The following is a 25,010-nucleotide window of genomic DNA, read 5'->3' as shown; positions in this document are numbered from 1 at the left end:
TGCCATTAACCACAGGGCCACCCATGCCACAGGAGGTCCCTAGGCACTGTGGCAGGGTTGTCACATCGTGCACAGATGGAGGCTTGGCTGCCATCCTGCCCATCATGGGGCTTCCCCAGGCCCCAAGTGCAAAATGACAGCTTTGTCAGATGAATGTGATGTGACAATGCTGTAACAAGTCCTGACTGTGGCTCCTACAGTCGCAGCCAGGCTTCAGAAGAGCAAGGCTGGAGGCTGCAGGCTCTCCTGCTCCCTCCCTGCCTGCTTTTAGATGGCATTAACCATCAGCTAAAGCCCGTGCCTGGCAGTCCTGGTGACTGACAGCTCTTTCACTGGCACTGCTGCACCCTGGGGAAAGGTTTTATCCCTCTTGCCTGCAGCTTTGGCTGCAGAAATGAACTCTCTGAGCACTCCCATTAGACTGAAGGAGAGGATCAGCTGAGCCCTGGGCCTGTTTGCAGCACAGGATCAGAACAGCCAGAGAAGTAGATGGCAGGATTTGATTGAGTCCAGGATGTGGTTGCCTGACAGGGGGGTATATTTGCCTCTATTCTTACTCAGAGGTCATTAAATTAAGATTTCATGAAACCCCACACTGCTATAAATGTTGCTGAGCTCATTTCCCACACTGGGCAGTGATTTATCTCACAGCCTTGATAAAATGAGTAAGCTAAAAATGTCACCCAGTGTCACGGACTTGTAAGTAAGGTAGAAGGAACAGGAGACTGACACAATGGATTTTCCTAGCAAGGGAAGCATTAATAAATGGTTTCTTTCTGATGTTCTCATTAGTTCTCTCTCATTCATCCTCAGGACCTGCCAAGCACAAATGACACCACCATTCTGCACCAGAACAGAGAGCAGATGCCCCCATGCAACCTTTCTGCATCCAAAACCCCATTTCTATCTCATCCTGCTTAGTAGTTGATGCAAGCAAGATATCAGAGTACTTAAAAAACATCCAACCTTGTCTCCTGAAATTTTTTAGACTCTGGCAGGAATGGTTTGGAGGAGGCAAGTGTTAGTACCACAGTTCTCCAACACAATCCTTCCTCCCTCCTCATCCAGCAGTGCAGGGAGTCACTTACAAAAAAAAGTATGTCCTGGATTCATTTTCCTTCCTTTCTGACACTGAAGAGGTTGTAGATGCCTCTACTTTCTTTGAATCTAATCAAAAATATATTTTTTTTCCTTGAACCTTTACTCCCAGGAATGAATGCCAAAGAATTAGTCCTGTTGCTTAGTTGTGACTGATCATGAATCACATTTAATTGCTACTGTTCCTTTATTGGACATGCTGGCTGGATCCTGGTATGCATTATTAAATTACTGCTCTGACAGAGAAGAAATAGCAACTGAGTGGCAAGTGTGTGCCATAGGAACGAGGCAGATTTGGGAGTGCTGCAGGACCACAGTCTCAATTTTCCGTGATAAACAGGAAAAAATAGTATGTAAGAGATTACTTCAAGCAGGAAACAGAGCAGTGGGCTTTGAGGATTTTTCCCCTGGGTTTCTGAGCACCCAAAATCCCAACCATATGTGAGGGGTGTGTTCAGAGCAGTGCCAGGGTATGCTGTGCATTTCAAAGTCATCCTGCTTGGGCTGTATCTGATGGATTGAGCAACAGAGCAACAAAGAGAAGAGGAATATGGGAGCCCCACCACAACACTCCAGTGCTGCAGGAGGCCTCACACAAGCAGAGATGTGGCTGATCATCATAAGATTGTTCAGAGAGAATAATTAACCAAGAACTGGAGGTGAGGGGAGGTTAAACACAGGCTGAAGGAGGCCCCGTGGGCATCAGCATGTTGAAAGGTGAATGTTTCTAAATCACTTCTGTGTGGAAGGAGCACAAGCCATGCTTGAGCCATATTCTGCTTTTTTTCCTCTGAGTGAGCTGTTCACAGCTTTCTCCTGGGTCAAATGCAGAATCACAACACTTCTGAATATCATAGCAAAGCAATTAAATGAAGAGAGGAACAGAGCACTGCATGTGTGTATAGAAACTTCCACCACTGCAGCTTGCTGAGCAAAGATTGTAAACCACAAATGAGGAACAGGAAAAAAAAAACAACTTGACATTGCCCCTTTATGTGCACGTGCAAATCCCACAGTTACACCAGCTTGACAAGATCAGAAATATTTGCCTTCTGCTCTTCTGCATTGCTATTCTGAGGAGCTTATTAACACTGAATTGTCAGCTTTTCCATCTCTCTTTGCTTTCCTGTGTGGTAGCAGTGTTGCTGTACCCTGAAGGTAATAAATGAAGCAAGACCAGCTTTGGGAGGTGGAAACTCTTCCCCATGTGTTCAGATCCCTTATTTCCTTGCACCATCAGAGGTATGACACAAGCCCTAAAGAAAGGCAGATATGTGCTGATTGCAGATAAATCAGTTAGTCTGTTAAATTATACCTTGTTTCTTGCACCATTTGCCCTCCCTCTGTCTGCAGCTGATGGGTGCAGTTTGAGTGCAGCTCTGGGACATCTAGTGGCTGGTAGCACTTGTAGTTAAGGGCTTACAGTAGTTTTGTGCTGCTTCCTTCAAGAAATCTGTCAGAAAACCAATTTAAACCAAAAAGACACATTCTGCCTCTATTTCTGGGGCTACAATGACTTCATCCCTTCATATATTCATGTTTGTAAAATGTTTAGGTATTCATTTGTGATGACTTTGTCATTCCTTTGCATCTCTGTCTCACCCAGCCTGGGGAAGCATCTTCAGCTATTCTCATCTCTTTATTTCTTTACCACGGTTTTTCTTTATCAGCAGCTTTCTATGTTCCAGGCAGCTGGCATTAGCACAGATAATTGGATAATGTTTTGGCAATTCCAGAGTGAACCTGTTAACACACTCCCATGTACTGCCCTGGCCTTTGGCTGATCTGTGTGTATCTGATAAATGAATCTGGCCTGAAATAAAGATGACTTGCAAAAATCAGGCAGATCTTTAATATCAATAGGGAAGTGCCAGTTGGGATTTTCAAGAAAGCCTCAGTCTGCTACAGGCCTCAATCCTCATTCCTTCAGGATTCAACTTAGGCTGGAACCTAAAGGAGTCAAAGAAGCAGCAGAGGCCTTAGTGTGTTTTTATGAGGCTGGATAGTCTCCAAGGAGCTGTAGTATCCTGACCAGAGCTCTAGTGACAGCTTTCTGGGGATTTGAGAAAAAATTCAGCTATGCCTTCCATTCAGTGTTCAGTGCAGCCTGTACCCTTCCATCCCTGATGATACCTATTAACCCTGGACAAAGCAGAGAGTGTATCTCAGCCCAGGGGATTGCCAGGATATAGGAAAAAGGATACAGTGCTGCAAAGAGCTTTTTAACTGTGCAATCTTTTCTGATTCATGTTCGTGTCTGCATTGCTCTGGAAAGGTGACTTGAGGCACAGCTGAAAGTGCAGAAAATGATCCAGAGCAGACCCCCTACTCTTTCCCTTGCCAAAGCCTTTATCAGACATTTGGGAATCTCCTGCAGTGAATCCAGGCCTGCAACACTGAACTGGTTTTGTTATAAACTCCTGGGTGTCACGTACTCCAGAGTACACTCTGTCATGGGTTAGATATGTTAAGAGGAGGATCAATTTTCCATGATTCTTTTCCAGGAATCCTGCTGAGGAAACTCAGGTGGCCCAGTATCAGCCTTCAGACTGTTTTCTTGTTCTGTTCCTGGAAAGCAGGAGAACAAAGATCATGATGTCAAGGGGTTCATTAAAAGGTGGGTGTCAAAAGTGACTCATTTGGAGAGCCTCTCCTGGAGTTAAGGGACAGTTTAACCAGCTTATTAAAAACCACAAATAAATCTGCAAAATGCTGACTTGCTCAGGAACCCAAATTCTGGCCATCTCAACTGCCCCCCATTGCTCACATTGAGGTCAGCATGAAGGAACTTTTTGTTTACACTGTTGTTGGCTTCTGCCTGGGATAAAAATATGGTCTGTGCTTGGAAATCATTGTGATTTCCAAAAGCTTGTCACTGGGCAAGTCTCAAAGCTAAAGTGAATCTTGGTTTTGGATTCTCTTTTTTGTTTTGCTGGATCAGACTGTCTTACAGTTCAGCAGGGAAATGACATTTTGTTTTGTAAATACTCACAGACAGAACTTGAGGTTTCCCTTAAAGGCTTTAAGCTTTGGGAAAAAGTAGATCAAATCTAGTAACATATTGAATCTGGTTACTGAAATTTCAGGACAAGCAGCGTGATGAAATGTCCTTACTTTGCCCTTGGGAGAAATGGTAGCTTCATTATAACCAAACAGCTTTTTCATATGGAAATAGCAGGTGGCAGGAGCAGAAACAGACTTTCATTTTCAGAGAAACAGACGGAAGAATTCCAGTAAAAGTGGAATAGCAGAGTTAGGTTGAAATGGTTGGCAGTTTCATTCTGCAAAATTATTCTACTTTTGCCGTGAGAAGACGTGTCACTCCTTCCCCTCTCTGTTTTTCAGCCCCCTCAGTACAGCTCAAATACAAGTGTCTACTGTAAGGACCAGAGTTTAAATGTAATTTAGGAAGAAATCTAGTTCAGTCTGTTTGGAAAAACTCTCTGAATCTATCCCAGAGCTGCACACAAACTTCCGGGGAGAAAAAGCAATTAAGAGCACTGAATGCACAAAATAATCCTTTGAGCCAGTGTCAGACAATACTGAACTCACAGCTCTCAGGGCTGTGAGTTATTAATCCTTTTATCAGGCCTATGCCATTCTCTGAGCTATTTTCCAGCTCTGACTGCTGGCAAGCATTGCCTTGGAAGCTGTGGATTGTTAAACTATTAACGGTCTAGTGGTAGGTGCTTATTAAGAAAAAGACACCTTGAAACACAAGGCAGAATAAAGAACAGATACTCAGCTGGAGTTGTGCTACTTCAGAACTCTCACCCTGATTCGTATGAGAAAAATCAAGTTTTTGAGAGTCAATTGCACGGGGAGGTGGATGAACAGTCATCTCCTCCTCTGCAATTGATTCATTGCACTCTGGAATTTGAGATTTGGGGCAGAAATGGAAGGAAGGAAATTGCTGTCCTATTTAGGAGTAGATAAAACTCCACCCTGTGCTGTAAATTCTTTTTTAAAAGTCAAGGTTTTCACAGGATGAAGGTTAAATATTTAATGCATTTATACTAATTATAAAGAAACATTTTGGAGCTCCAGGCAGCTTGTATAGTTCTTTAAACTTCAGATTTTTAGCCCTTTGGATAGTTCCTGTTTAAAAGGAGAAAAGCAAACACCAAAAACCCAGGCTGGACTTTGAAGTATGGCCTGAAACAGATACATAATTGCTGGGAGAGAAGCTGCCTTTCCCCAGAGACATCCAGAGAAAACGTCATGCCAGGCTCCCCCATGCATTATACCAAAGAAGGAGCTCCACCATTCCATTTATTAAGGAGAATTTTCTCCCAATTTGCCATAAAGGGGCCTGGCCTTGTCCAAGCTGATCTCACCAAATCCTAAAGGGACCCATTCCTCTGCCAAGTGGAGGTTTCTTGACTGGCTGCATCTCTCCATAAAGAATTCCAGCTTATCTGCACATGCTGAGGAGTGAAATGATATCAAAACTTTAGCAGACCTAGCTGCCATTACCACAGGGAAGGTTATTTCTTCCATAGCTGTTTTTCTAGAAGAAATCCCACTTCAAAGGCACCTGGAAGATAGCTGCTTGTGAGGAAGCTGGAGCTCTGGGGGATCCAGACAGCCAAGTCTTGGAAGAGACACTGGCTTGGAAGTTCTGCTCAGCAGACTGGTATTAAATACGAAGAGAGAAAAGAATGAGAAATCAGGAAATGGAATAATATTGGTATTTCCTAAAGATCAGCGTTTCCTAGGAAAATGAACACATGCCATGCAATTTCAAAACATCAGGACATTTGCCTTTCTTTACAGCTTGTCAGAAACAGCTAATAAATAAAGTTCAGGGTTTGGGATGTCACCTCTTCAAACCTCTCTTCACAGTCTGCTTTGAAACTGAATTTCCTTAGGGTCACTGAGTTGGCAGCTTTGAAGGGTTTGCTATGTGTTCCTTGGCTTGAATTTTTCTTAGGCATTACCTGGCATCAGAAGTACATGACAACTTTCCAGGTCCCAGCAGCTACAAAATTTCCAGCAATATATTCCATTCCATTTCTGTTTGGTTTTTTGCACTGCCACTTTTTATGAGCAGAACATAAATTACCTGAGTTTAATTCATGACCCAGAGTTCAGTGCATTTCCCCAGAAATAGCATTCTCTGTTTGGGGCACTACTGCCAAAATTGCATTCCTGGAGCTGAATTCCTATCCCATCCAAGACATTTGTTCCAACCATATTTCCCATCATACTATTTTATACTATTTAGGTCATTTATATTTTTGTTCTCCCACAGTTACTTCTTGTAAGTTGCTTTGCAATTATGCTCTTAACTGTGTTCTCTAAAGTCACCTTCAGACCTTTAAACACCTTCAAATTAAAACAGCCATTTGACTTTGGTCCAAATCACATTTAATAGAGAAACTTCACTAAACCACTTGCATTCCTTGGACATTAGGAAGGACTGAAAGATGCCCAAACAAAGTATTATTTAGTCTAGCATTTAGTTGGCAGGGACTATGAGGAAAACCTGCTGCTCTTTGCTTTAAATGTTGCTTCAATTAAACTTATTAATAGTTCTATCCTATGCAAGATATTTATGCCTGAGCCCAGTTGTAATTTTAGTTCTAACTAACCTAATTCTAGTTTTAACTTCACAGTAGTCTGTAATGTCACAAGCAGCTTATGCACAGGGAAAATACGACATGGACAAGAAATGCAGAAGTTTTTCCCTTGGAACTTTTTTGTTTCCTATTTCAAAAATATTAATTTTAAAAATACTGTTTTGCTCTTTTGTATTTCTTGTTGCTTCCTTACAGGTCTCCTTCTTAGGGTCACCATGTGCTATTCAAAGTCCACCACAACCAGCATTGAGAAATGATGGAATTCTTTATGTACTGATGAGACTTCTGGTGGACATCCCAGCTGTCAGCTCCAGCAGATCAGCTGTGTCAGCTGCCATAAACCACCAGTTCCATTTGGGATCCATCACCTGAGCCACTATTTAGTGATCTGTGAGATCCAGCTCTAGAACAATTGAACAGGCTGTACATTCTCATACATACAGCAGAAGATTGGGAAAATGAGTATCAGAACAATCAAGAAATAAAATATACTTAATCGGTGGCAATTACATTTTGTGAGTGTCTTTCCTACAGCATGGAAGGGAAACACCTTGTTTTTCATTGAGTCAGGCTGCAGGAAGATATAACTGCAGGGACAGTGATCATGCAGTGCCATCAACTGTTTGCTTCTGGTACCCACAGCAGTTGAGACCTACTACTTTTAACACAAATTACCAAAATTAAAATCAAAAAATCTTAAAAATTGAGTGATCTGTCAGGATGGCATCTCTGAGCAAAGGTTTATGCACTTATTTTAGTACAAATCTCCAGTTCATTTTTCCTGTACCAGAAGCAGCACACCTGAGGGCAGGTAGGGGCTGCCAGAGCAGAGACTGAAGCAGCTCGAGCTCTTGTGCCATCTGCTGGGAACAGTTTCTTTTGACATTGCTGTTTGGCAATTGACATCTTTGTCAAAGAGCTTGTGCCACTTCTTCTACCTGCCAGTGATGTGAAGTACTGACTTAGTGCAAGAGGAGTGTTTTGGAGACTGAAATCTACAGTGAAGCAGTTACAAAACACAGAACAAACTGTCCTTGCAGCCCCAGCAGAGCCTTCTTTGAAAAGTGGAGCCTGTGGTGTATCCAGGGAAGGGCTCACTGTCCTTGTAAAGAACCACTCTGCAGCGAGGGGACTGCACCTCAACCATGAGCTGTCTCCTTTTGCAGAGCAAATCCCATGATTTCTTCTCTTCTGGATTTACTCTGTGAAGCTGTAGCTCAGTGTGAGCACTCTTAGTGCAGCTGCTCTGTGCTCCCCCAGGGCAGGGACAGGGTTAATGCTGGCCAGCTGCTAAAGCCAAATTCCATTTATACCTCACACTTACCTACCTGAAATGTGGCTCTTTGGGAAAACACACAGAAGGACATTTTCTGTGGGAGGCTGGTCTCTGTGTTGTGCTTGTTTACTCATGGATCCAGCCCGTCCCTGATCTAAAGGCCCAGAGTTTTGTATCTCTGTCTCAGATCCTTTGAGCAGACATGTACTTCCTCCCCTGAAATGTGACACATTGAACCCACTCACAGCTGGTACAAGCTTTTCCAGAGTTGAGGTTTGGTGTTGTCTCCAGCCTTCACCACTCCTGGAATAACTGCAGGATGTTCTGCTTATCTCTTGAACCAGACCAGGCACAGGACTGGGAAGGCCCCAGGGTAGGAAGAGCTCAGGGAGAAATGACCTGTATCATTAACAGTTATGTCTTGGTGGCCTCTGGCCCAGCAGGGACCCAGCTCTGTGAAAGCAGAGGTTGATACTTCATCTCTGTCACTACACAGTATGGAATTGTCCAGCTTGGATATTGTGGTGGAGATTTCACAAAAATACCAGCTGAGGAGCATTGTGAGCAGAGAATTTTACAGGGAGAAATCAGAGGAGCTGTATGAAGGGAACTCAGTGCACCTCACTGGAAGTGAGAGGATTGAGCTGTGACAACACAGGCAGCAAGGGGGAAAGGTGAGGGAGGCACAGTGGGAGCCTAAATGAACAGGTGTCGACAGCACACCTCTGCACACTGAGCATGATACACAGATAAGTAGGCAAGGAGTGTAAGGAGTGTCAAAACCCAGTAATTATGCCATGAATCAGCACCCCCAAGGCCTCAGCAAGAACACTGGGCATGGCCCTAATACAAACTGAGAAGATAGGGACTATGGAGAAGACCAAGGGAAAAAACAAGTTTTGCCTAGAAAAGAAAAAAGAGAGTGATTACAGCAACTGATGGAACTGAATCAGTGTTTGCAGCTTAAGATAACTTGTGGGTGCCAAATAATTTTCCTTCTGACTTTCCAAAGTAATTAACCTTTGGATGGAGACTAAGCAGGAAATTAATGAAGTCCTTCCATCACCAAAAAGGAATCTGACAGTGACTTTGATGGGCCCAGGACTGTATCTGAAAGTAGAAGAGAACATTGGACTCGGGGATGCTGTAATTGAACTGAGCCCCAACAAAAACACTTTCACAAGTGCTGCTGCCATAAATCTGGGATCTGGGTGCAGTGCAATTGAGTTGCGTGTCCTGTCACTTCTTATCCAAAAGGATTATATGGATTACAAAACTGAACTCTTTTACTTGGATTCCTCTTTGGAGACCGAGCTAGACTTTTCCTCATGCCCCAAACATGTCCTCTTTCACCATTTCCTTAGAAAATATAATTCATTAGTTGCACAAAACCCATCTAGACAGTAAGGATCTTGATTTTTCAGTGAAAACATGCAATTGAAGTTATAGGGAAGAGCTGCTACTAAAACAGCAGCTTCTTTTTAAAGGCGATTTTGCAATTCAAAGCATTTGGGAAATTTTATTTCTCTGAGGATGAACAGAATAACCCCAGTGCCGGTTTTCCATGGATATGAATATTATTATATTCCTTATGGGATGGTTTGGGGAGGTGGTGGAATCACCAGCTCCTGGAGGTGTTTAAGGTCCCTAGAGGTGTTTAAGCCCGGCTGCAGCACTTTGTACTTTGCTCTAATTAACATAGAGGTGTTCAGTCAGTCATAGGTGGGACTCGATTTTAGAGCTCTTTTCCAACCTAATCAATTCTGTGATTCTGTGACTCCTACCGCGAGGTCCAGCCAAAGAACAGCAGCGAGAAATGGCAAGAAAACAAAAAAACTGCTTCTTTTGTTGCCGGAGAAACTGCTGCACTTACAGGCCGCGCACTCCCTCCGCCGGACTGGCACCGCAGCGCTTCCTGCGGCAGCAGTGCGCTCCGCGGAGACAAAGAGCGCGGCGCTGCCGGGCTGGGAGCGTGCCACGGGCCGTGTCCCGGGGTGTGCTCGCAGGGGGCGGGCACGGACGGCACCGGCGGCACCGGCGGCACCGGAAGCACCGGCAGCACCGGGCGCAGCTCAGGGCCGGGCCGGGCCGGGCCGGGCGGGACGAGCCCTGTCGCCATGGCGACCGTGGCGCTGGGGCGGCGCGCGGGGCGGTGGCGCCCCCTGGCGCCGGAAGGGGCGTGTCGCGCGGCGGAAGCGGGGCCGAGCGCCGCAGGGTGTGTGCGCGTGTCCGTGCGAGCGGCCGCCGCTCCCGTCGCCTCCGCCCGTGGGATCCGCGCGCGCCGCCAGGTGAGGGGGGCCGCGCCCGCCATCGGGGTGGGCACGGGCGCGGGGCATCGGCATCGCGACCCGCGGGGCGGCCCAGCCCGGCCTGCCCCCGCCCGCCCGGCCCGCTCCGCTCCGCCCCGCGCGGGAAGCCGCAGGCCGCGGCGGGCGCGCCGTGCGGGGATCCCTGCGGGAGGGTCTCCGCTTCTGCCTTCCCGGTACTGCGACCCCCGGCCCGGGTAACGGCGTGACCCTCGCTCGGCGGCCGCTGGCGGGCCCGGTTGGGCGGCGCCGCCCCTCGGCAGCGGCCGGCGCTGCCCCGCCCCGGTGAGTCACTCGGTGCCCGGGGCGCGGCCGCGCTCACCTGGGCCCGCCCGGCGGGAAGGGCTGCGCGCCCCGGGCCCGCAGCGAGCCCCTCCCGGCGGCACCGGGCACGGCTCCGCGCCCAGCCCGGGAGAGCGCAGCTGCCGTGCCCGTGGCTGTGAGCCGGCCACAGGGCCGTGTATGGGCGCTTTAGAAGGCCACCAAACGCGTTTATTATTATTTTCCAACTGTGATCGTTCGTGTCCGTTTGGGAATAGAGATGCGTTTGGGGAGGATTCCACCGGGGAAGAAGGTTGGTTCAAGCCAGTCCCAGCCTACTAAAAGGCTGGGCAGTGGCCCAGATCTGACGGCCGTGGGTTTTGGGTGAGGTGTGTATAACCAGATATTAATTGGGGTGGTCAAATGACAGTGGCACACAATCACTGTATTGGCATAAATGCATCTCACACAAAGATCACAGTTCAAATTGATTGCTTTCAGATAGATTCTTTATTAACAGTTAAAATACCTTTTCCAGTGATAGAAAAACATAATACACATCATGCAGCACCGTAAAAACTAAATTCCCATAGAAAAATATCAGAGATTTTGGCAATGATTGTAATGTTTTGTATCTTCAACGGCTGTAGGAATATTTGTGTTTTCACGTGTTCACTAGCACAGGACACCTCAGTCAGAAATTAGAATACTTTTATATGAAAAAAAGATGAGCTTTTATTTCAAAGCAATAATGAGATATAACCTGGTCTACAAAAGAAAACAAGAACATGAGTGTCTTTTTCTCCCTTCACGTTAAAGGACTGCAAAATTATCACCTATATCATATTTTGTTTATTAAATTGGTACCAATAAAGTGATAGACTCGTTGCACAGATGGGCCTGGTGCAGTTTTCTCAACCTCATTATGTCAGTACCGCATGTTCTGATCTCTGCTATTTTGATGTTGAGTCTTTTTATTTTTTCCTGGGCAGGCCTGTGCCAATATGCAGTTTTTTGTGATGCATGGGAATAAACTCGGATGAGGAGGAGCTCAGTAAATAATTATTTGGTTAATGAGGTAAAAGCTCCTGCTCTGATCCGTGTGGTATCCTAATACCAGGCATTACTGTGTCTGTTATATGGCCACACTTCTTGCCCCACCCTGTAATATAAATACTGTCAGTTTATTATTAACAAAAGTGATTTACCTGTGATATGAATTCATTAGTTTGGTGTGAACTTTATGCCTGGGGGAAGATTTTTTGGGTTAACTCACTATTTCCACCTGGATTCTAGCCAAAAGCCATTCTGCTGGTTGGAACAAAAAGGTGTTGCCATGTGGGGATGTTGTGCTGTGGAAGTGCCAGCGTGTCTCCACCTGCAGCTGTCCTGAGCAAAGGGCCAAAGGCAGGGAGCCTTTTCAGCCTGGCATTAGGAAGAACAAGGCTGCTGTCACTCAATTTAAGAAGTCCATACACTATCAGTGGTCCCACATGCTCTTGATGGTGGTCATAGGGATTTTGTAATTCTCTATGGAGACTGAAAACCACTGAGTGTCATTTTATTCAATTTTATGAAGCAACAAGTAATGATGGCAGCAGATGGCCAGAGCAGGGTGAGGCATAGTTTTATAGAATGTTAATTTTATCTCAACATTTGCATAGAGATTTGAGCTGAAGGCCAGGGTAGATGCAGAGGAGGCTGAAGTTATGTGCTACACAAGGTCAGCAAGAATATCACAACTGTGAAGTCATTCTCCTTTTTCCCTCATTATGTTTGCAGGATATTTTACTGAACTTGCTATACCCAAGCTTCTGACAGGAAGATTTTGCTGTACCAGAGCCATTCATTTTCCAATCAGTTATTTAAAAATCCATGGTAGCCTTTGAGGCAACCAACTAGAAAAACACAACTAATAAAATCAAATGCCTAACACTGCAGTAAAGCAAGGAAGGTTCGTTTTGCTGCATTGAAAGAGTTGCACTCCATTTCCTGTAAAAAAAAAGAAATAAAAAATAAAAGCACTGTCCAGTTGACAGAATACCATCCCCATCATGCAGATACTTGTGTCAGCATGTGTGCACCTGAATGTGGAGAATTATTTTCTATTCATTTTAGAAATTATGTCTCCAAAGCTCTTACTGTCTGTGGTTATAGAACCATCATTTGCAGTACCACTAACTCTGAATGAATTGCCCATCCAGAAATCAAATTAGGTATGTTTACACATTGTTGGAATATTGAACTGCAAAATCTGTACCAATCTGCTGCTTTTTCTGTTAGAATTTGAGTGGATTTACAGAGCTTTTGACTGGGAAGTATGATTGCTTCCCATTTCACCAAACCTCAATTTGTGCTCCTTTCTCAGAGTGAAATATGCAGGTCTGTTAACCTGCAGCTCTACTCAACCCATTAAGGACCAGTATGTCAAACCAGTAACTGCACTGCTTTCTCACCAGTTCTTTTCTATAAAGTGGGAGTGTTTGCCTGATAGATTCTCATGCTTGCTGTAGAGAGAGAAACAGTGCACAAAAATCAATGACTTAATTAGCATCAGAAGAACAGGTCATCAAGAGCAGCAGACTTCAGACCAATGTAAGCTTATTAGTATTGTCCTGTCAGTTCAATATGTTATATAAGCCAGATTATTTTCAGTGTCAGTTTTCATTTGATTTTTACAGACTTTAAGCACAGTTAGTTTTGATTCATTTTGGCTTTGTCCTAAAGAGCCCATAGGAATGGGAACCAGTAAAGGCTACAGAGCAGATGGAATAAGTGCTGAAGAGTAAGCTGTAGTTCTCAAAATCCTGCAGTCTTCTGGAGAGCAGTAGCTGCATGTTTCACCCCTCAGCTGTTAATGGGATGTAAACCTCCAGTTCTGTGTGGCCATCCACTCTTGAAAGACCCATGGGTGAGCTGACTCCAGGTGCTGTTCCCAGGCTGGTCACACCATCTCCTTCTCACTGCATCTTCCACTGAAAGACGCAGGCAGCTGCAAACTAATGAGTTTTGCAAGTTCTGACCTTTGCTTTTGATGCTTTGTGATATGTTTCTGCAGTGGGAGGAAGCATTTGTAACTTACAGTGCTTGCATACATGCTCTTCTGTGTGGGAGATAGAGGGAAAAATAGTAAAAAAATTACATTTTGAGTGTGGGAGTTCAGGTGATTGAAACTTCTGGCAGCTGGCTGTGACTGCTGGGCAGTGGTTGACATTCCTTATTGTGAACAGTGTCCAGCCACTTCTTTTTGGAGGGCTGCTAAGTTATGTTGGACTGATTCTTAAGAAGACAGTATCTTAAGAATTTGAACTGTGTTAATGCATCTAATACCAGAATCTTCTGCTTAGAACAGGCAACTTTCAGGACTCCTCCATGGCTGTGATCTGCACGTCTCTGCTCCTTTCTCCATCTTCCCTCTTTTCCCTTTGCCACCATGGCATGGCTTTATCAGTGCTAGAATAGATCATTCCTGTCAGCCTCCTGTTCATCACCTCTGTGTGTTTTGCTCCTAGCTGCAGGTAACCTTTGGTAGATGGCTTCTGTGTGTGGCCTAGGTGTATTTTTAGCTCTAGGCTTTGCTTGTATCAGACTGTGGCACACTGGTCCATTGTTAGAGTGTGGCTTTCATCTCCTCTCTGGGAGGGACCAGTTATAACTGATAGTTGCTTCTTTGCCTTTTCAAACATCACTCCTTTCCTTGTATCTTTTTTCCTTCTGGCAAACACTTCCCTCTTTTGGAGCTCAAGCCAGCATAGCTCTGCAAAGCTCTCTCCAAGCTTCTAACAAGGTAAGCAATGGAGAATCAAATGAGGATTTTAAGTGTTCCTTTATGCAGATCCTGGGAAGGAAGTAATGGTAGGCTTACTTCCATTGTAAGATATTTTGGTGTGGGCAATGATTTTCTTACTGCATTTAAGTTCTCTTAAATCCATGTTACTGAATAATACTTGTGTTTCATAGCAAGCCTACTAACAGATACTAACACAAATTAACTAAACTCAAGCCCCTGTACACTGAAGTCTTATGTCAAAACTAAGTCAGTGAAGTTCTCAGGAGCTCCATCTTTAGTGATGAGTTTGAGTTTCATATATTCGTAAGTGACTTTCATGTGCATAAATTAGTTACATTGCTGAGGAAAGTTGCTTGATGAGAAGCAACATTTTAATCTTTGTGCTGGTATTTTATTTGTATAATTGATGTGTTAAACTGGTTTCTGGATCTCTTTTGTCTGTTAGGTCTTTGTGCCCCGTGTTTTCCTTCATGTGCAGTTCCCTTTGTGATTTCCTTCATGTGTCCTAATATGAACCCATTGACTGCTGTGAACTGTCTTGCATCTAAATATAAATATGTCAGTGAGCTTGATAAAACAAACTCTTCACCCTTTCAAAACTAAACTCTATATTGTTTGTAAACTGAATTCTGCACAGATGACTTGTCTGCAGATTAGACCACTATTGGCAAAGTGCAGATCAAAGATAAAACTAACTGACCTTTCAGTGGCAAAATGTAAACTCGGTTGGAGCTACTCGCCTCTGCATTTCAACAAGCAGGCTGCTTCCACACAACAATCACATTCCATGAGAAGAAGAGGAGAAGATAAGATGTTTGCAGTGGCAATACTTCTAGAAGCTGTGCAGACAAAGAAGAAGCTAAAAGTGCTCTGAAACTGTTTAGCTTCAATGTCCTGTTGTTTTAAGTTGGCTCTTGTATGTAAAAAATCATTCTTCAGGTGTACTTTGCTCACATTCAGATTTTAGGGAGTGTGTAGAGAAATACCACTCACAAATTACATCCTGCCTTAAGCACGTGATCTGCAATTATTGCTGGTTAAGGGAATGGTTTACAGGGTTTGATGGACTCAAAAAGAGAAAAGATGGGATGGGTTGTCTCAAGGGGAAATGGTCCAATGATTTCCTTGGGCTTGTTCTGCATTGATGCTATGATAGCCTTCAAAGTAGGAAGAAACAAAGCACATCACAAAACCTACTTAACCTTTTCCCTCATCAGGAGCTATCTGTTTGATAAGCCTATGGAAACCAATGATAATATCCCCAGGGTAAAAGCTTCACTAGGGAAGAGAGAACCAAATGAATCATGCCTTACCAAAATTTGTCACACTGCTCCCTGCAGTCACCCTGTCTTGTAGAGGACTTTGATCTGAAATCTCTGTGGCACCTTTCAATAGGTCCCAGAATCCACTGGTTTAAACACAGCATTTGAAACAGAGCTGAACCAGAGCCCAGCATTACTTACCAGTCTACAAAAGGTCCCTTTCCTCCAGGAGGCTGGTTTTAGTATTCCATGTCCTTACTTTGAGTGCCTTACAAAGATGGATGCATTCAGCTTCCATCACAGTAGGAGTGTGACTTGCAGATACTGAGCAGGTGCATTTGGTTGCAAGGTTTACTTCAGGAATTTTCATATGAAATAACAATGTTTGACTTTATATCCTGGGTGATTTTTTTGCTGAAGTGGAATATCCTCAGCTGGAGGGACAGAATGTGCTCATCTCAAAATAATTTTGTAGTTAGGACTCGTCCTCAGCAGTGTGACCAGTGTTATGAATTTGGAAATGTGTCACAATGGGAATTTGGGTCTGTATTTCATTGTCCTGGTTGAGGATTTAGTACAGGGGACTGGTTTGCCTCTATAGTAGTGTGGTAGATGATCCTTGGAATAAAATACAAGGTGAGAAAGATGTTTTCCATCAGAAGCCTGTCAGACTGGAATCTTCAAAGGTGAGAGCCAGGGAAAAGGCTGCAGCAATCTCTTTCAGTGTGTTGGTTCTTTCTAATAGGACTGTAGGTGCTTCTGTGATGAACAGAAGTCTGTGAAATACAAATGTAAACTTACTGTTCTTGTTTGGTTTTTATTGTTCTTTTAGAAGCTGTTCAGTCTCAGCCTGACAATTTACCTAGACAGGGATAGCCCTGATTAGGGTTTGGGAGTGGGAGAGAGTAATTACTGCTCGGTACTGATGAGAATAACAGTTCTGGATGTGTGCAAAGGTGAACCTGCACATCTGCAAAAATTTTATGGTTAAATTCGGGGTTGTGAGCTATCGAGGTCCATTTTGATAAAGGCAAAGAAATTTCCTTATTTCTGCTGTGTATTTATTCTCCTTGGCATTAGCTCTTCAGCGACCCTGTGGCCATGTGATGTATTTTCACAGCTTTGGTTGCTAAACTGCATTATCAGAAATTATAAACAAGTTGTTTTCATAAAAGCAATTTGTTTTGTAGCAGTGACTATCATGTGGACCACGTTCCATTCAGATTTTATGAATGTCAGTGTTATTTAAAAGGTCTTGAAAACCTGAGACTGCAGCCACCCTAGCTGTGTGGAGTCATCCATTATGTGTCTGTTGATGCACATGTAAAAAAACCCACGTTATTTTCTGGCAGAGCATTATAAGTGTGCTTTCCATAGTTGCCAACAACTACAGCTTTCCTGGGTATGGTTTATGTAAACCCAGAGAAACATTTCTCTAACTTGCCAAAAATCTTCAGTGTCAGAAGGAGCTGTCCAGTGCTTCAGTGCTCCCAAGTAGTTGCTCTTGTACTGCAGTGGAGGGAAGCAAACAACAACAACAGTAAACAAACCTGAAAAGCCCCAGCAACCTGGTGGTTTCTTGGTTTAATATCTCCCCAGTTGAGCTGTGGCTGGTAAAGGAAAGAGGAGAGATTCACATAGGGCTGTGCTTAATGCCAATATGGCTTTTGCTGCATTTTGCAGAACGATGCTTTCATATCTTCAGGATTGTCATTAGTCATTTACACATGGAAGTTATACATATTTGGCAAAAGGTCAAATACATTTTGAAAAAGAAACCTTTTGTATTACTTAATTACAGTTGATAGCTTTCCCTCTTATTACTGCCTGTAAAATCTGCTTCAGCCCTCAGCCTGAGCTCCCCCAGTGCAGACCATCGAGACATTTTTCTCTGTTTTTATTCCTGGCTCGTTGCAGGACAGCCATGGATAAAAGTGAGTTGGTACAGAAAGCCAAACTGGCCGAGCAGGCCGAGCGTTACGATGACATGGCTGCTGCTATGAAGGCTGTCACTGAGCAGGGACATGAGCTGTCCAATGAAGAAAGGAATCTCCTCTCCGTGGCCTACAAGAACGTGGTCGGTGCCCGGCGCTCGTCCTGGCGCGTGATTTCCAGCATCGAGCAGAAAACAGAGAGGAACGAGAAGAAACAGCAGATGGGGAAGGAATATCGTGAGAAAATCGAGGCTGAATTGCAGGATATCTGCAATGATGTTCTGGTAATAATCCAACAGCAAAAATAACAGTAGTTAGTACTGCAGCATTCTTCAGAGAAGCTTAAGGAATTTTAGTAGAGCTGTAGACACTGCAGCACCTTAGCAGGGGAATAATTTTGCACAGCTACATGCTTGGGTCCAATTCTAGCTCCTAAGTCATTTAGCTTGCTTCTTAGGGGATTTGTTATAAAAGACTATTTTTTTCTAGTAGCTAGAAGCAAACAAGGCCGTGTTGGACACCCCTGACTGCTGGCTGGAGGGGATTGACCATGAAAACAAATTTAGATCTGGGTCACTGACATGAGTCCTGCTAAAAGGCCTGCTGTTTAAATTCTTTAATTAATGAATGCTGACATCTTGAGTTTGTTTAGTATTTTTTTTTTAGTGGAGAAGGTGTGTAGTTCTTCTCCCAGACTGATTTTGCTCTTTCATTCACTCAGACAAGAGGGATTCCTTTTATTGTTGTTCCATTTGCTTAGGATCAGTCAGGAGCTGATGCCATCAGTGCAGTCAATCTGTGCATCTCTTTCTGAGTGCATGTGTGCTGCCTGTGCCACTGTCAACCTTTTCAGCTGAAGCTGGAGATAGAATCAGTTTCTTGTGGACAATTTCACAGCTCACACAAAAGTGGCCAGATGTGCAGATTTCCAGCTGCTGATTTTCATTTGATCATGGATGTGGGTTTGCATCAGCAGGCTTAAGCCCTGATAGCCTTCAGATCCTGCAGGAGGGAATTGTGGGTAGGATCAACATAGCAAGTTTTCAGCTCTCCACAGATTAAAATACAAGTAGTTTATCTTTTTTTCCCAGAGTTTAGACAACAGTAGGCAAAGTGATTAACACATGAGTCTGCGTAAGTCATGACAGAAGTCATTGTTACTGTTTGAACAGTTCATACTCACCATTGTAACAAAGGCTCTGGTTCAGACATTATTTTTATGACTCAGGAAATATCACTTTTTTTTTAATCTTTCTCAGGAACTCCTGGATAAATACCTTATTGTCAATGCCACGCAGCCAGAGAGCAAGGTGTTCTATTTGAAAATGAAAGGTGATTACTACAGATACCTCTCAGAGGTGGCATCTGGGGACAATAAGCAAAGTAAGTAGAAATGAAATCTCTCTCTACAGACCAAACAGAATCAAGTATAAAAAACACTTGTATTCTTTTCCCCAACATTATATATTTGTTCTTTTCAGTACTGCTCTGTAGTTATGAAGATAGGTGCAGTGCAAATCACTTTTAGAGAAAGTCTTCACTGAAATTAATAGAAGTGATTGACAGATGCTCATCAATGCAGTCAAACTCTGCTTGCAGCCCCTGACCACATTGGGTAGTTTCAGGCATATGTGGCAGTGTAAAATCATTTTCCTGAAGAATGTAGGTTTCTTTCTCATGGAGAATGCTTAGTTTGTTTGATCTCATGTTTAAACTATGAATTAAGCTCAAGACTTCACTGTTTGCAAAGTCTGCATACAAATACAGGATATTGGGTTCCTGGGTTCTAAAGCAGTAAATTCTGAAATAAGAAAGAAGTGCTGAACTGTCTGAATTCCTGTGAGTGTCTTATGTAGACCAGGTCTTGCAAACTTAGCTTGATGTCAGCATGGAACTTATTGTTACTCATTAGCCAGGAAGGGAATGTTGGCTTTGCCCTGAAACCCCAACCTGAAATACAAAGTTCATGACCTAACTGCAGCAGTTTACCTCTTCTTCCACATATGGTTTTGTCTGGATTAATTATTGATAACTATGACTTCTTCAGCAGGGCTGGAAATGAATCTTTAAAACCAGAATACTTAAATAGAGTTTGTGTCAATTCAAATTGGTTGGAATTCGTTGAATAAATTTTATTTTAAGTTTCTATTTAAAAATATATATTTCAACATTAATTTTTCAGCAAGTAGAAGGCTTTTGCATGTAAAAACATTGAAAGAAGTGTCTGTGCATTGGTAATTGTATGAATTTCTGGTGGGACAGTAGCCTAGGCTGAGAATATAATTGCTTCCCCCATGAAGTAGAGAGATGTACTGTATATTTATGTGCTTGTAATTGCTTCTTGCAGCAACGGTAGCAAACTCCCAGCAAGCTTATCAGGAGGCATTTGAAATTAGCAAGAAAGAGATGCAGCCAACACATCCCATTCGACTCGGTTTGGCTCTAAATTTCTCTGTCTTCTACTATGAGATCCTAAATTCTCCTGAAAAAGCCTGTAATCTGGCAAAGACGGTAAGCAGACTCTTCATATCACCAATTTTTGTGGAGGCTGAGGAGGTAATTACATGGTTACAGTAGCACTTGCTAGATGATTATGCTTTTTCATATCAAATTCCTTAAAAATGCTGTCATAAAATGGTTGTCATTGTGGTATATTTTCAGGTAAGTTGGTTTGCTGGTCTAGCTTAGCTTTGGGTAAGGCTAATTTGCTACTGCAGCTGTTCCAGTGACAGGGAAGACAAATTGCCTCTGTTTAATGTCCACCTAATTCTCTTAGAATGTGCTTGTGTCAGAATTGAAAACACTTGAATTAATTTAGCACTTTTAAAGCGAAATATTTATTGAAATTGTAGCACTTAGCCAGTACATGAAGTGTTGTCTGTGTGCCCATCTTTGTAGCCCTAAATGTCCTTGTTATCCATATGCATGTGTGCCACTCTCTCCAGAGACCAAAAAGAGCTTTTGTGGCAAACAAATAGCCAGTCATTTTTTCCTTAGCCTTCTTCCTAAAATAGGATTAGTCTTCTAAATGGATCTTTTTGTGTCTGTGAAAATTGTCTAGTAGGAACTTGAATAACATGGCATTAGGTGAATGTTTGTGTTCCTAATGTGCACTTCAGTAAGACTTTGTAACAAGAAGTGATGTTGTGCTTAAAATGTTGCTGCTGTTCTTGCTTTTTTTAGTTAAAATGCTTACATCTGTTTGAAACCTGAATGAAGAAATAGCACTTACGGCTCTCAGACTCACAGTATTGATTTTCATGTGTACAGAAACAGATGGATGGGAAGAATGGCTTTGTTAATCTCTAGTGGAACATACCTGATTTCTTCTGCTGTTTTGAAAAGAAATTGAAAACCTTCCTCCCTACTGTCGAAAAGTCTTGTGTTCCATCTTCTTGTCTGCTTACTCATGTACTACACACATATATATATACACTCATACAAGTAATGGTACCTTTGTCTTTCACTGCTTATTTAGACCAGTTAAACCTTCCTTTTTAATGAAAGTCTTTTCTTTAAAGTGTTGTATTAAATCTGATTTCAAGCTATGTGAACCATTTTTCAGCATAACATATAGAGTGCTCTTGCCTCTTCAGTATTTGGTACTGGCATTTTTAGTAAAGTTTTTCTGGGCTTTTATCCAGACACCCCTGAAGACTTCTGTTTTCCCCTGGCTGTCTAGGATCTAGAGTTCACTTTATTTTACTTCTTGTAGTGGATAAGAAAAATACTGGAAGCTTTTTTTATTGAATTTGGGTAGTAATATGGCAAATTTGTAAGCTCTGTATAAGCAGCAGTGACTTCAGAGAGCAGAGTATGAAAGGGCTGTGTTTATGTTTTTAGGCATTTGATGAAGCGATAGCAGAGCTGGACACGCTGAATGAAGAGTCTTACAAAGACAGCACCCTGATCATGCAGCTGCTTAGGGACAACCTCACTGTGAGTACCATGGGGCAAACCACTGCACTCTAGGCTGCTGCACTCTGAAGTGGGACTCAGCATCTGAAAGCTGATTCGGTTCTTTGCCATTAAAAGCTTTCTCTGAGGCGTTAACTGCATGTGTTAACTGCGATGCTTTTTGTAACCAGACCAGTTAGACTTGCTTGTTCAAACTAGGAATCACTTGTTAACTGCTGTAACAAGCTCAGATTCCTTTTGTAACACAGAGTGGAGTTTGTTCTCGACAGTTTTATGTGGAACTTCCCAGCTTGTGCTAGCTTCTTGCTTATCTTTTATTCATGTTCTAGTTTATTATTCTTCAGCTTTACTATTAAGTTCAGTTCTGCATTGCTCTTAGCTGAGAAAATTGCACAACTACTACTAATTACGCTGTCTTCCCTTTCCTGACAATTGTAATTAACCGTGCTTCCAGCATAAACACGTGTTTGTATTTCCTTACAGCTATGGACGTCGGAAAACCAGGGAGATGAAGGGGATGCTGGGGAGGGAGAGAACTAATGGCTGTCACGCTTCACTATATGTTCAATGTCACCCTGTATCCTACACATAATCCCTTTGTGCGACAAGCAAAAAGAATAGTACATTGACTTTCACAACCTCAACGTAGCAAAAACTGTCTGTGGGGTAAAACCGGTTGGTTGGTGTTTTGTGTACCTAGAGCGGAGGTCGGTTATTCCAATGGCATTCCGAACTTTCCTATTCTGAACATTTACAGTTCCGATTACCGTGTTTATATTTTTAACTGAACACTGTGATGATAATAATAATAATAATAATAAAGGGTTTTGTGATTGCAATTGACTTTACAAAACTCTTATTGGTAGAAAAGTAGACATCAATTATGTAACTCTGGCGAGCTTAATTTGGCACCAAAATAGTCGAAGTACAATTCTGTTGTAAAGTTGTACAGAAAGTTATAGAGATTCTATTGTGACACTGGGGCATGGAAGGAAAACAATCCAGTGTATGGCATTCCAGTTAGGGACACTGCTATGAGGTAGTTGAACAGGCACACTCTGTAGACATTTGTAACCGAGTCTGAGGCACCGCTTTCAGTCAAAAGCTCACTTTGTCAATCCTGTCTTTCTGTGGATGGGGTTTGTTTTGGGGAGGAGGGATACAGGGGAGTTAGCAGCTTGATTTCCAAACTCTTTACACTGGCAGATAACTGGGATTTGACTTCTCAAAGTGCTTTCATGCTCACACCACATGCATGACTAAGCCCCTTCCCACAGCAATAACTTTTACCTAGTTACAACATAGATATTCTTCAGTAGTAAAAACTCTTGGTTCGCTGCCATGGACTTGCAATAGGAGAAGATTCAATTTTTTGAATGGCCTTATTAGTTTGGATGATACCATGAAGTGATCTGCCACTTTTGCATTACTTTACTCTTAGGTGAATCAAAATCTCCATGGTATTCCCATTCTCAATTTATCCTGAAAACTTCGTAAGTAATCCACTGAGCCATCTTTAAGTTCACTTGATAGAAAATTTTCTCCCACTAGACTCTGTTCATCCTTGACCCTTTCACCTGTTTAAACTCCATTAAAGCAGTTTGGACTCCCACATTACACATCATCCATTCTTTGGTTCCTGGTGATGTCAGGATGGTGGATGAGACCTGCACCTCACCAAGGACAGGTTTCTTCCTTGGGTGTTTGAGAGCTGCCAGTGCTGTTGTGTTCTTCAGCTCTTATCTGCCATTCTTTGGTAGGACCAGGAAACTGGCTCAAGTACTGGCTCAAATATTCAGGATTTCCCATCTTGTACTGGAATGCAGACCTACACATCTGTAATGCTTGTAATATTTGAGCTCCAAATGTCCTCACCTTGTCATGTTTCAAACATGTTTCATTAAACAAAACCTAGTAAGAGTTGCGTGAATAATGCAGTGGAAAAGATTAGGAATAGTCACCTATCAGTCCCGTGGTATCATCCCCTGCCTTCACATTCCACTTAGGTATAGGATCCATCTGTTTGTCCATCTGTCTGCTGAAGAGAATTTCATGCACTGATTTTAAAACTCCCCTCTACTAGCTGAACAAATTGTGCAGTTAATACTTGGCGCTTGATAAATGCAGTAGTGAATGTGGAACCGAGCCTGTCTGTATATCTGGTAGCTCTTTTCGCTTTGTTTTTACTGACCAGTATTCTGCCTAAAGTTTGCTTCTGTGACGGTTATATTGCCTAGCACACACGTGGTTGTGAGAATAGTATAGCAAAAAGAAATACCTGGTTATTGATGTACTAGATTTGTGTATGTCTTTTAAACAGTTCTAGTTTCACCTTACACAAAATAATCAGGAAAGTGTAAAAGAATTCAAAAGTGAATAATAAAAAAAAATTTTATCATTTGGTTGTCTGTTTTCTTTGTTGTAGTAGTGCTGAAACCTGTGGTAGTAAAATCACCACTTGTATTCAGTTTTCAGTTTGTGGATTGTATGAGTTGATTCATGATTTGCAAATACTGAGTTACTCATTCCTTTACCAGGAGACTTTCCCACACACCGTCCCAGATTTGTCAGAGAAAACACTGCTTCCCTTCATTTTCCTCGAGGGCATACTTGTAATATATTGTCATTGCAGGGTTTAAATGCAACTCAGAATAACCATTTAACTTGCCATGAGTCACTGTATATTGTAGGGTTGAACACACTGTAAATGAGAAAAGTCTCTTGGTTACTTAGAGATTTTTCTTGGGAATCTTTTAAATACCCACTCTGAACACAGGGCTGCCTCACCTCTGCACACTCAGCACTGCTTGTCTCGCACTGTGCTGTGCTAAAGGACCACCAAAAGTGCAAAATAGTGCAGGTGCATGCACTGGATATAAGAGCACTTGAAGGGATGGATGGCAGTAACCATGCTTGGCAGATGCCAAGCAGCCTAAAAGCTTCAGGGAGGCTTGGTCCTGCTCCCAGAGTGGGGCAACACAGAAGTGTGCACAGTGGGAAATGGCACTTGGCTGCTCTTGGTTGACCTATGAAGGCATTAGGCCAAAATCTGACCAGCTGTAGCTTGACTGCTGCTCTGCCCCATGGTCTCTTCATGTCTGTAATTACTGCAATTTTGTCATTTTCTTCAGCCTTTATGGACATACCTAAATGTATGCACATACAATACATCTTAAATTATTTTATACTGTGCACTTACTCCCAGTCTGACTCATGCTGATGGCATTGTCAGCTCTGAGAAGAAAAATCACGGTGTCTGCTTAGCTGCTGCTCTTCAGGGACCACCTCCTGTCTTAGTCCTTCCACTTAACATCTCTCACCCTTGCTGTCTCTTTTGGGGAAATGGTGAGCTGAGGAGGCTGGTCTGCAGCAGTGATGAGTTGAGGGGATATCTAAATTTTTTATTTAATTCTGTCTTTCTGGGAAAGGACACAACTGCCCCAGCCACAGTGCACTCTACATGTTTGACTCATCTAACTGTTGTTGCTGCAGCTTCTCATGCGTGGCACTGATGCTCATCTGACCTTTGGGTGAAGCATCTGAGTGTGGGAAACCCATCAGGAGGCTTTTGTGAAGGTGAGGG

General features: G+C 43.0%; 2 protein-coding genes across 2 annotated transcripts in view; both read left to right on the top strand.

The window, feature by feature from the left end:
* The window catches only part of STK4 (serine/threonine kinase 4), a 258,859-nt gene that overhangs the window by 168,168 nt on the left and 65,681 nt on the right, over window positions 1–25,010 (top strand). The gene's annotated exons all lie outside the window — the stretch shown is intronic.
* Window positions 10,093–23,825, top strand: YWHAB (tyrosine 3-monooxygenase/tryptophan 5-monooxygenase activation protein beta). The gene is made up of 6 exons (XM_079321955.1): window positions 10,093–10,244; window positions 17,493–17,793; window positions 18,769–18,892; window positions 19,857–20,020; window positions 21,353–21,448; window positions 21,911–23,825. Exons 2-6 carry the CDS (start codon window positions 17,500–17,502, stop codon window positions 21,965–21,967), a joined length of 735 nt encoding a protein of 244 aa, XP_079178081.1. The 5' UTR covers window positions 10,093–10,244; window positions 17,493–17,499; the 3' UTR covers window positions 21,968–23,825.

The sequence above is a fragment of the Erithacus rubecula genome (genome assembly GCF_903797595.1).
Source record: "Erithacus rubecula genome assembly, chromosome: 18".
Classification (NCBI taxonomy): domain Eukaryota; kingdom Metazoa; phylum Chordata; class Aves; order Passeriformes; family Muscicapidae; genus Erithacus; species Erithacus rubecula.
This window is presented reverse-complemented; position numbering and strand designations above follow the sequence as displayed.

Excerpts from the sequence above, each read along its gene's own strand:
- YWHAB (XM_079321955.1), top strand. The coding sequence starts at position 17,500 with ATGGATAAAAGTGAGTTGGTACAGAAAGCCAAACTGGCCGAGCAGGCC. Across the intron at positions 17,794-18,768 it reads ATATCTGCAATGATGTTCTG|GAACTCCTGGATAAATACCT; the intron begins GTAATAATCCAA and ends AATCTTTCTCAG. Across the intron at positions 18,893-19,856 it reads ATCTGGGGACAATAAGCAAA|CAACGGTAGCAAACTCCCAG; the intron begins GTAAGTAGAAAT and ends TGCTTCTTGCAG.